This window comes from Paroedura picta, chromosome 3, assembly GCF_049243985.1.
Source record: "Paroedura picta isolate Pp20150507F chromosome 3, Ppicta_v3.0, whole genome shotgun sequence".
NCBI classification, from domain to species: domain Eukaryota; kingdom Metazoa; phylum Chordata; class Lepidosauria; order Squamata; family Gekkonidae; genus Paroedura; species Paroedura picta.
Window position 1 is genome coordinate 19767938 of NC_135371.1, and position 12058 is coordinate 19779995.

General features: G+C 43.0%; 1 protein-coding gene across 4 annotated transcripts in view; it reads left to right on the top strand.

The window, feature by feature from the left end:
- The window catches only part of PTPRG (protein tyrosine phosphatase receptor type G), a 622240-nt gene that overhangs the window by 524626 nt on the left and 85556 nt on the right, over window positions 1-12058 (top strand). For 2 of the 4 annotated variants that reach the window (XM_077325006.1, XM_077325002.1), the window contains exon 14: window positions 7550-7636. The exons of the other annotated variants lie outside the window; for them this stretch is intronic. In XM_077325006.1, the coding sequence (XP_077181121.1) occupies window positions 7550-7636 (87 nt within the window). The remainder of the gene's footprint in view (window positions 1-7549; window positions 7637-12058) is intronic. 4 annotated transcript variants of the gene reach the window in all.

Sequence of the window (12058 nt, forward strand, 5' to 3'; positions counted from 1 at the left end):
TTTATGCCACACGTCATTGCCATGGTGGCTCTTTCAAAACATTTTCCATGAGCCTTTGCTGAACATGCAAATTAACACAAGCCAATGTACACATCAGCGATCTGCTAGTTCTGTCTGGCCTAAGGTCTATCGAAGAATCTGCAGTCTACTTATCAGACCTTAGAGCCAAAACCTTTATATATTTTTCAGTACAGGCTCATATGTACAATGGGGGCCAAGCCTGTTGCATTCAGGAACACAATGAGTACTAGATTAGGGTGGTAGAGGGGAAGAACTCTGCAGATGGCTTCCCCCTCCCCGCAGAACCCGGAAAGGCTGCAGGCAGCAGTTAGGGAACTCACCAGCAGGGACAGCTCTCAGGTGGCAGGGATCTGCAGCCTCCGAGCCTCGGAGGGAAGTGGAAGGGGGAGTGGGTGGTCAGGGGTGGGGGACGGAAGGCAATTGGCTGGCCACTGGACAGACAGGCAAGCCGGTTGGAGGAGTAGGAGGCATTCAGGGGTGGGACAGCCACCCTGAGTGGGAGTTAAGTGCTGCGTGGCAATTAAGACATGAGACACGCTCCTCTTCCAAGGTCTTACCAGAAATATATAGTGGAACAGATGGGATAGAGAAGGTTGAGAATTACTTTTTGCACAATACTTGTGGGCACTCAATGAAATTAGAAGAGATAAAAGGAAGTACTTATTCACCCAAAGAGCTATTCAAGGCGTAAGCTTTCATGTGCATGCACACTTCTTCAGGTTCAATATACATTGGACATTGTATCTGAGGAAGTGTGCGTGCACACAAAATCTCATACCTTGGATAAAACTTTGTTGGTCTTAAAGATGCTACTGGACTTCTGCTGCTTCAGACCAACATGGCTACCTGTTTGAACCCAAAGAGCTATTCACACATGGAATTCACCATTGTGGGAAGTAGTGGCGGCCACAAACAGCTTCGATAGGGGATTGGATAAACATATGGAGCATAGGTTCATCAGTGGCTATTTGCAGCAATGTACAGATGGAACACTTGTTGGACAGGAATGCTCTGTATTCTTAGTGCTTAGGGGGCAACTGTGGAAGGACTTTTGGAGTTCTGACCCCATGGTTGGACCTCTTGATGACACCTGGGCTTTGGACACTGTGTGACAGAGTTTTGCACTGGATGGGCCAGTGGCATAATCCAACATGTCTCCTCTTATGCTCTTATTTGATTGATGACTGAAGTATGAACACTGCTGATACAGGCAAAGCAAAGCAGGCTTGCAGCATTCATTAAACATGACTAGGATTTTGAGAAAGATGTCATTGTTCCCTCTTGTACAGAGAAGCAATGAAGGCAGCTGGCCAGCCTCACATACGGAGGGTGCCAAGCTAGCACTGAAAGCACTATTTGAAATGATCAGACCCTCTTCTTTCCAAGGCAGAGACACTGAGCAGTGCAAGTACAGCCCCAGGACTACGAATAATTTCAGGACTTTCAGCTTGTTTCCCCCCTTCATTCATACTGGAATGTGCTCTTACTTTCCTGTTGTTTGAGTTGCACATTTAATCAGCAGATAGCCCATTAACACATTTCTTATTCCTTTCTGCCACAACTCTAGGCAGCCAGCCTGGCTGGAGAGCAGAGTGATAGGAGGGATCACCCACAGCTCATAGCGGAAAGGCACGCTTATTTACTAGCTCATTTCAAGCTGCTGATAGGATTGTAGCCCACTTCCCCCTCTAACTTCTGCTAAGCATAGTAGTCTAGAATCTGTACATAATAATGTAAGGGGAGGGGGTTCCTTTTCAAGGGTGGTTTGCTGTTATTTGCTGGTAAATTCAGTGGTTTGTATTAAGTATTCCAGGTTATAAAACATGTTTATCTGTTATTCCCCCAGCTCAGAAATATTACATTAGTGCATGCTACACTGAGAAAGGAGGAGGATCTCAAATATTTGGTCCCTAGTCCTCCTGGAGTCTCAAAAGCAGCCTGTGAATATAGGCTACTCTAGGGAGTATGGGCTCCTCTGCCTCTTCCAACTTGGTGTAGTGGTTAGGAGTTCCAGACTGGCGAGCCAGGTTCGATTCTGCGCTCCCCCACATGCAACCAGCTGGGTGATCTTGGGCTTGCCACGGCACTGATAAAGCAGTTCTAAGTGAGCAGTAATATTAGGGCTCTCTCAGCCTCACCTCGATCACAGGGTGTCGCTTTGAGACTCCTTTGGGTAGAGAAAAGCGGCATATAAGGACCAACTCTTCTTCTTCCCTACCAGTGTAACACAGCGTTCTGTTTATTTGCATGTATCCCAACACAGTGGCTTGGATCTTGTGTGGCATGTTCACCTCCTCCCATTATCTGCAGGCCAAACTGCTTTTCAAAATACTTCTGTGGTTCAAAAACCGCAGGCCCAACATGATGGAGAAACTAAAGTTCTGCAGCAGGAGGGGGAAACTGGTGAAAACCTTTCATAGCAATCCTCTGTACGATGCTTAAGGCCTGTTGAGATTCCTTTTACCTCTATGAGACGTAGCAAACGGTATCACTCACTGTGCTAAGACAGCCTTGGTTCCAAGGTTAGAACAAATTCCTAGGGATTGTCTCTCAGTCTCCAAGTCTCACAACACTATGCTTACACCTTTTTGGATGCTGAACATCTGTGTGCACCTTCTGTTCCTTGAATGTGATTTTTTCTTTGTCTGCTAATACTGCTTTCTGGCTCCAAGAAGGACTGGTCAGCACCCTCATATGGCCCATTCATTGGGTTGCAGAGGCTATCATACTCTTTTTTGAGTACATGAGTGTTCAATGCCACTTTATGTATCACAGCTGTCCGCACTAGAGCAGTGGTTCTCAGTGTGGGCCGTATAGCCCCCCAGGGGTTCATGGCATACTTCTTGGGGGCCACAGTAAATGTCATATTCGGAGGGGGACACCAAACTTAGCTGCAAGGCTGTTGTGATCCTGGGCTGAGGCAGATTGAAGCCTGCTGGCCCCAGAATGTCTCATCGTGATTAGGCTGTGGGCCTACAGTTCCCAGGCGCCCTCTGTATTGTGATTGGGCAAGGGAGAAATGGAGAGAAAACTGAAGCCAATCACAGTGATGAGGTGGGGCCTGGGCGAAAAGCATAAAAGGTCTTGCAGCAGAAAGAAGGCTACTCACTCTTGGAGGCAGAGCTGGAGTGAGGTGGTTGTAGTCAGAGTGATACCCCACCCAGAATAGGTTGAGTATGGCCTTGAGCTTAGTATAATGGGAAGTAAAAAAAGGTAAACAGGCTAGGATCTTGCTTTGTTACCAACTCCTGTTCATTGCCTTGTACTTTACCTATAATTTAATTCATCCCTGTGATTTATCAAATCATTTTTCAGTTTAATAAACCATATTTTTCTTATTTTGTTGGATCTTCACTCTTCATTAGCCTGAAGAGCAAGTGGGGAGGGTGTCCTGAACCCTTCTTGGTTAAACTCATACCAGAATGGTGACAGCCAGTGGAAGTCCCCCTACAAAGAGAGGGAAACAGGATTATGATGAGTTTGTCATAAATCTCACATCTCATTCTTTGTGCTAATTAACAAAAGTTTGGTTCAGTGACTTGCCGGAGATGAATTTTCCAGATTGGGTCGTGAATCCATTTGGCGTAAATGTTGTTGATGTTGACATTACATTATAAGAAGGTCTCACTGAGTTACAGAGTGATATAACAGCTCAAACTAGATTCAAACATAACAAACATAATTTATGGCTAGGCAGTGAAATGGGTAGAAAGTATCCACTGTTCTGAGGGAAAGCAAAGCTGTACTTTATTTGTTCTCCCACGTCTTATGTTGAATGGTTTTAGTCAGATGGTTTACCTACAATCAAGAGTTTGTAACCACCTTGATACTGTGAGATGTGATGATCTTGTTTGACACAAGTTTGCATCAGCCACAACTATCATACTGGGGGCGGAGTGATTGCAGGGCACCTGGTAGGGCACGGGACAGTAGTTTTGGAGCGCAGGGTCGGTGGGGCCTGGGATGCAGAGATGCTCACGCTGCTGGAGATTACAGGCTCTTCATGATCTCGGCATGCAGGGGGCGAAGTGGCAGGCGACAGGGGCCAGACAGGACTGGCACGGTGCTCCCAGATGTGGACAGCACAGCCTGTAAGGCAGGAGAGACCTCGGGGACGCGAGCATCCATAGCATCTAGCGGGTGGCCGCCTCGGCGGATGTACCTTCAGGCATGTCCATGGCGCGAACCCCTGCACTAGAGTGCTATTTCTCTGTCATATTGTTGAATGTATTTTGATTGGGATGCTTTTAGAGAGGTCCATGGTCCTTTATAAAGTAGCTGTGAGTGGGGAAAAAAGGGAAAGTGGTTCTCCAAGGTCACTTCCATTGAGAGGGTCACACTCATCTCCTTCACCCAGTGAGTTTGCTAATCTCCCAACATGGGACTGCACAGAAGTCATGACAATGAAAACAGGGTTGTACTTAACTGTTTTTCATTGAGTGGTCTTCTGTCCAGGCACACTTTCCTCCCTCCTTCCCTGCTATGAACTCTCTGGAATCTTCATTTCTTGATAGCAGCTTGGAGACAACTGAGGGAGTCATGCCTCTCCTCCTGGTCATGTAATGGCATTGGCAGGAAAGCACTAGAGAGAGGAGGGGCTCTGCTTGGAAATCCTTTCTTTGTGTTGCCTGCACATACACAGTCCCAATATGTATCTGCACAGATGACCACTTAATGAACAAGTTACAGGGAAGTGTTTTATTCCATTCAAGGTTTGGTGTTTGTACCAGATTCATGGCTGCCAGACTCTGAGATCTGATATATTGTAAGCAGTCCATATGCTTCCCATTGAGGCTACTACAGCATAATTAAGTAGTTTTTCATTTTAGTGACCCACATTTCACCTTCTCAGACAATATGAAAAATTAGGCAGCCTTCTTAGATGTGGAGTGTACTATGCCCCAGTTATTTTGGTTCGCTTCAGGTCTTCCATGCTATTTGCTGTGCACTTGTTGTGAGGAATTCAAAAGGTCTTCTTCTGGCTTCACAGCTGTTCAAAGAGGTTGGTGATATGCTTTTCTCCCTCTTTCTCTGCCTGAATGGCAAAATGCAGCTGTCCACAGCAGCAACCTCATCACATGCTGCCTCATTCTGCAAGCTCTTTGCAGCCTTCTGCTCAGTAACTCTAGACTCTTTTAGAATTCACATGAGTTTTCTGTTGTTATAGTGACAAGGCCCCCTGCTGCTGAATTGGTCCTGATCTGCCTGTTCCGGGTTTTGAGCAGAGCTACCCATCCTCATTTAGTGCCTCTCCCCCCACCTCCACCCCGCCGTCACACCCTACCATCACTGACTGTTCTAAGAATGCCTAATAACAACACTGGGAATTGGATTAATATGTGTGTATGATTTGCCTAGACATTTATGGTCTTCTCATTACGAGTCTGTTGTTATTAGGTTTGTTAAAGAAACTACTTTTCCAACAATCTTTTTATTGTACCCATCCTTTTGAATTCTGGATTTTTCAAAGATAATATTACCACACTTTTTAATTGAATGAGGATGCAGGTAATTTTCATACAGCACCAAAAAAATCATGCAGTCAGGAAGAAATACAGTAAAGCTGTCACTTCATTAAACAGCATTTAATGCCTGTAACTGCACTCTAGCATCCTTGCCTAGTTTTTATGTCTCATTACCAATCGAAAGTTAATGCAGTATAGCATTCTTCAGAAAACTTGCAAATACACATAGATCTCCCTCTCTCTCTTCCATTTTATCCTGTGATGCTGGGTAAGCTGTGACAGAGTAATAGGTCCCAGTTATCCACTGAGTTTCATGACAGAGTGGGAATTTCAATCTAGATCTTCCAGCTCTAGACTGACATTATGGGTTTTCCACATTCTCATAATCCTTGCTTGTGTGTTCCTGTTTGGAGGGGTGGGGTTCCTATTCCATATAGCATATACTCACATATAAGCCGACCCACATATAAGCTGAGTCACCTAATTTTACCACAAAATCTGGGCAAACGTATTGACTCACATATTGAATGCAAAAGGAAAAAAAGATCAGAGTCCCTCAGTCAAACCGTTGGTGTCCTACAAGCTGCCAGAGCAAACTCAGCTTGCAGTACACATTTAGAAAAGGCAATGCAATGATTGGCTGACTGGAGCAGGCTTTTATTTCAATTACCATATATACCCGCGTATAAGCCGAAGAGGGGTTTTTCCGTGTGGAAAAAGGTGCTGAAAAACAAGGCTTATACACGAGTACATAGGGTACGTTTTGCTTCTTCTAGTAGTTGATTCAATATCACCTTACTATATGTCGTATCTCCCTGCAGATTTAAACTGCAGATTAAAATGAATGTGGAACAGGGGGAAGAAAAAACATGAATATACAAGTGAGCAAAGTTACAATGCTGAAAAGTCCAATGGCTGTTCCATCACACCTGTTATGAGTAATATGTGTGAACAGCAATATAAAATTTCCTTTTGCAGTAACTAGAATAAAAACTTACTGAAATCAACTGCCCTTTACTGAATCCTGGCTTTCACTCACTTGGATGTGTGTACACGGCTGGCGTCTAGTATTTTAACAACAGTGAGATCATGAAGACCCTCCACTTCTTTGCCCCACCTTCCCTACTTTTTCTGTCTTGCAGAGTGAAGGACATGCTCCAACAAATGTATCTCCCAAGTTCAATCATTGGCTTCTTTCAGCAAGTGAGGAGCCTGACACTTATAAGAGACATAAAACATCAAACATTTAATTAATTAAGCAAGCCAAGGATTCATGTGCCATTGATGTATTTCTGTAAACCATTTTCTAAGGCGTGGAAAATTTGTACTGGGTTACCTGCAATCCAGAATTGTCTGTGCCTGGCAGTTAGTCATCTGTGTGCAGAACTGCCAGTACATCATGTGAACATGTAATTTTTTCTTAACAAAAATAATTAGCAGAACTGATACAATGTAAGTCTATGTATGCAGTCTAGATAGGTTATGCCAGTGGTCCCCAACCTTTTTATCACCGGGGACCAGTCAAAGCTTGAAAATTTTACTGGATTGGAGGGAGGGAGTCTTTTGCCAAGGGACATCGCCACTGGCTGAGCCCCTGCTCCACTTGCTTTCCCACTGGCACCCCTGACTTCCCGCCATCCACCGGGGAGCGTTGCCAGCAGCAGCTGCACAGTGCCACACTGAGGGGGAGCCCCAGCCATGGCGGCCACTGGAGAGCACCAAAGGTGAGCTGGCAGCAGAGTGGCAGGGCAGCCCCCGATGCCGCAGCTGGGGAGGAAGATGAGAAGGAGCCGCGGCCCGGTACTGACAAATCTACGGACTAGTCCCGGTCCCCGAACTGGGGGTTGGGGACCACTGGGTTATACGATTGGTGAAGTTTAAAGGGGTTACATTTTGATGAGTTGAATGCCTGCCTCATTAAATGAAATACACATCTCTATTGATGCCAGCTTCCAAACTCAGGCTCTGGTTGGAACCTTAGGGGATGCAGATCGTTGCAGTAGCTTTCAGGCTGTGACAAGAGGTTTATAAGTTTTATATACTTTTTGTCTCTTTCTGTTTAGAGGGTGTAACAAACTAAAGTTCCAGGGCTTACCCCGATATTTCCGTGAAGTGCCTTCTTCTCGCGACAGAGGAAAGAAGGGGAACAGGTGAGGGAGTGAAGGTCAAATGGATGGACAGTTTTACTAACCTTCCATTGTTTGTATCTCTGAAATAGGTACGGTTCTAGTGTAGGAGCACCTGGTTCTAAACTGTCAATTAAAAAAAAAAGTTTTAAAATTATAAAATGTCATAATCCCTCAAATAATCTGATAGGGATGTTGACTAATTTGCCCACAATCAGATTTGTACCCTAAGGTACAAATTTTTCTCCCTAAGGAGGAAGTTGATGCCCTGCAAAAATGTTCCAGATGACTCAAGCAGGCCCAAACAGGATCCTGTGACACAGGGATGCATAAGCGCACAATGCATGGAAGTGACAGGAAATGAAAAGAGCCCTCCTTCATTTTGTGTGGTTGTCCATCTCTTTCTGTTTTCCTATTGACTTTCATTTCAAGGCCAAACTACATGTTTTAGGCAGTTCTGTCATGCATTATACTGCTTAATAAAAATGGACAGCAGCCACAGGAGGTTAAAATTGGGAGCAGAGAACTGTAGGAGGGAGATGTTGAAGAATTCTTTCCCTTCCAGTGTTGGCCTGGTCCAGTATCTTATGACTTGTGAGGACAAGGGTTGAATTTGAGTGGACAAATGGCACAAATGGAAAGAAACAGCTGGCTTCCCACTTCTTATTGTAGTTTCATGGATGGATGAATCAAATAACTGTAATGCATGGTTTGGCATTCAGTTTGGATTGTAAAAGAGAGAAGACAACATTTGGTATGGGCACATCACAGAGAAATTTATCTGTCCCTGAAAACAAACTATAACTTACCATCTTTACTCCCAGGTACATAATTTAAAACAAGGCCGGGGTTACTTGAGGAGCAAGGGGTGTCCTGGCATTCTACCTATAACACATGACCCTTCTCTAAATTTGAACATGAACCATGAAAAGTGTTGATGCCACCTGAACAGTCTGAAACTCTGATTTACTAACATTCATTTTCACTTTTTTTTCTTACATATGATTATTGAAATTTATATCAGCACACCGCATCTAATTTAACTTGGGTGAAATTTAATATACTTTTACAACCTGTTTCTCAGGAAAACCAATTGTATATCAGTCATAATCAGCTCTGATAAAAAGTGTATTAAAACATTTTAAAAAGGTAAATGGATAATAATCATTCATTTTTCTTAAAGATATGAGATACGGTTTCCACTTTCCAAGCAAAACATTGCAATTAAGTAAATTTGCAAATTGAAATTAGCCTGCAGTGGGTTTTCCTCTTCATTTTTTTGTCAAACTGAGAATTTAATTAGCATGTGTAGTATTCAGGTTCTGAATTTAAATATAAACTAGGGGAAAAAATGACTTGATTGTCTCTATTGTTTATATGCAAAGTACCTAAATTGAATATACTGGCAATATGAATTTTAAAAATTTCTAAGGGCATAATGTACATTTTCTAAAATAGTGGGTACAACTTCCTTTAAAAAAAAAAAAAACTTTTCCTAATTTGCATACATATTAGCCCCTGTTTTAAAAAGTGTATTAAATCTGTTCATTAAGCTTTAGCAAATGTGTTTTGAACTTTTGATAATGAAGTTGGGAAATTATGAGCCTATTCTAAGTACAGTATTTAGCATCACCGAGCCATATTGTATATAGTGCTTGTATGCAATTTGTGTCTAGAGGATAAATCCCATCTGCCTTTTTTATATTATAATGATTGCAAGCTCTTGTGATTAAGGAGCTGGCACTAGTCCCCTAGAGTCTCCTCAGAAAAAGTCAGGTACTTTAAAGACCACTTAATCCGGTCTGTTAAAAATGCCCATTTCAGTTTACTGGAAAAGGGTAATCTAGATATAACCCAATGCAAAAGATGTAGTGCCTCGTTTATTTGGATTAGCAGAGGTGACTGGAATTCCTTAGTATGACCACAAATGATGTTAATAGTGGAGCTTGTTTGAAATCCTCTTTTCTGCTAGTGTTCCAGGGGCTCCGTATTGCAGCTGGTGAACAAGGATGAAAATCCCTGAGCAGGCTTATGTATTTCCTTCACTAAAGGTTTTGAGTTTCTTTGGGTCTTGTATTGTGTCACGGCCTCCAATCCAGTCCATTCCAAATATAAATTGGATCCAAACCAGTTAGAGGACAAATCAAGTGAATTGCTCTGGTATCTTTCAGGTTATGTTCCTACCATTTAATTCCATGCCTCCAAGTCATAAATGTAAGAGGTTTTTTTTTTTATAGATGTTGCTACATGATACAGCTGGCTTTGTGGATGAGGCCAAGAGAAGGGTGTAACAGGACTTTACCAGTTTCACTGACAAGATAGCTGACTTGGATGTTCTCTTTTTATTCTGTTGTGCTTCAGAAAATCCCAAAAACTCCAGTAGGATTTTTGAAGGCACAAATAAATTGCTTCCACCTGCCACACATAGATTCTGTGCTTCAGGAAGCAAAGTTTATCATCTTCTGTACCCCAAGTATCTAGCCTGTAAACCTTCTTTTAGATCTTGTACCCTGCCAGAGTAAAATGTAAAAGTATTTGACTATAGCATGGGTGCTTGTACATCTATTGAAATCTATTTTTAGGGTATGGCGTCCTGCCCTCTTATTCATTCCTGTGTTTGATTCGCTGGTTGTAGAATATTTGCACGCTGCCTCTTCATATGCCTGCTTGGAGAAGCTAACAGAAAGAAGAAATAAAACAGCATCCAAATTAAAACAGTAGATCGATAAAAACAATTACAACTTCATTAAAAAAAACTAATCCTTCAAAGTAAACCCATCGACATTTTTTAAATTTAAATTTTTAAAATTTAAACGAACTGCTTGCAGGACAGTTATTTGATGGGTAGATTAGTAAAATCAGAACCAAATTATCATGATGATATTCATTGTATTATGTTCTCCACATGCAGTCGCTTTCTAACTCGCTTGTGACCCATTTTGTTTATTCGCCTCCTTTTTTGAAAATTAATAAACACTGTAGCTGAACACCGGCTAGATCAGTGGTGGAAATCAACATTAATGAGGTGGCTGTTGGTCATATCACACGCGTGAAAAATGGGGGGGGGGGGGAAATTTGTTGGTGTTGTTACGTTATTCCCCTTATAAAAATAATAATTTAATATTTGTTAAGTGGCTTCAGTGGAGAGCAGCATGCAAACTGACAAGCATCGCATCACCAGACTATCCATTCCAGAATTCAAATTAGGCATTTGAGCAGCAGATTGTCAACAAACTGGTTATCAGCCTTGTGTGATTACAGCACAGTAGGGCCTAATTTGGAGTCAGGGACCTCTCCCTCCCTTGAACACTTTTCTAATTTCCCTAGATCAGCATCTAGTGTCTGTATTAGCCGAAGAGGGTATCCTTTGTCTTCCTGGGATATTTTGCATCTCACTGGTGCAGTGAAACCCGGGGGCATTGCGAAGGGGGAAGAGAAGGGGGAAGGGGACCTGTTTTCAAACAAGAAGGACAATGTTAATTAAACACTGTATATTCCTCCCCACGTCTCTCTGAAATAGAATTGACTCATTTGTTAGTCAACTGAAATTATCTTGCCTTGAACATCTTGCACTGCTGAGACAAGGCTTGCCTATGCATTTGCCATTTAACAAGCTTCACCCCACCCCCCTCTAAACTGCTGTGTTAGTTTTACCTGGCCTTAAAATGTTATATGGAAGGGCTCCAATCAACAGTGTGGCCAACCAGACAATTTAGGGGGAACGTAAGCTAGTGCCGTTCAGTTTACAGCTAAATCCTCTGACCTTGAGTGTTTTAGGAGTCAAGTTAAAAGGTGCCAACCAAATTCAGATTGGTGTAAAAGCATACAATTGCCATGGATACAGCGGAGTCAAATCCAGGGGAGATATAAATAGTTCGTATGGAATGTTTATGCCTGTTAGTCAGCTAATTCAACTTATGCCCTGCTCTTATTTCCAGAGAATTCACACCTGGCTCCCAAGCTATCAGGCAGCCTACAAACCAGAGCTGGTTTCTTCAGTAGTAGAACAGCTATGTGCCTTCAGACAGTTGTCTGATAATTGGAAATTAACCGTAGATTTTTTTTCATGGGCCTCTGTATGTGTGTCTGTGTGTAATGCTGTCAAATCTCAGCCGCCGTATAGTAACCTCAGCAAAGGGCTTTCAAGGCAAGTGAGATGCAGGATTGGTTTTTCCTCTGCAGATCATTCCTCTGTTGTCTCTCTTCCAAGTACCAGTTTGGTGTAGTGGTTAGGAGCGCGGACTTCTAATCTGGCATGCCGGGTTCGATTCTGCACTCCCCCACATGCAGCCAGCTGGGTGACCTTGGGCTCAATACGGCACTGATAAAATTGTTCTGACCGAGCAGTGATATCAGCGCTCTCTCAGCCTCACCCACCTATCAAGGAAGTGGTGGAAACTGCTGTCAAGTCAGAGTCTACTTATGCAACCCTGTATGTTCTTCAAG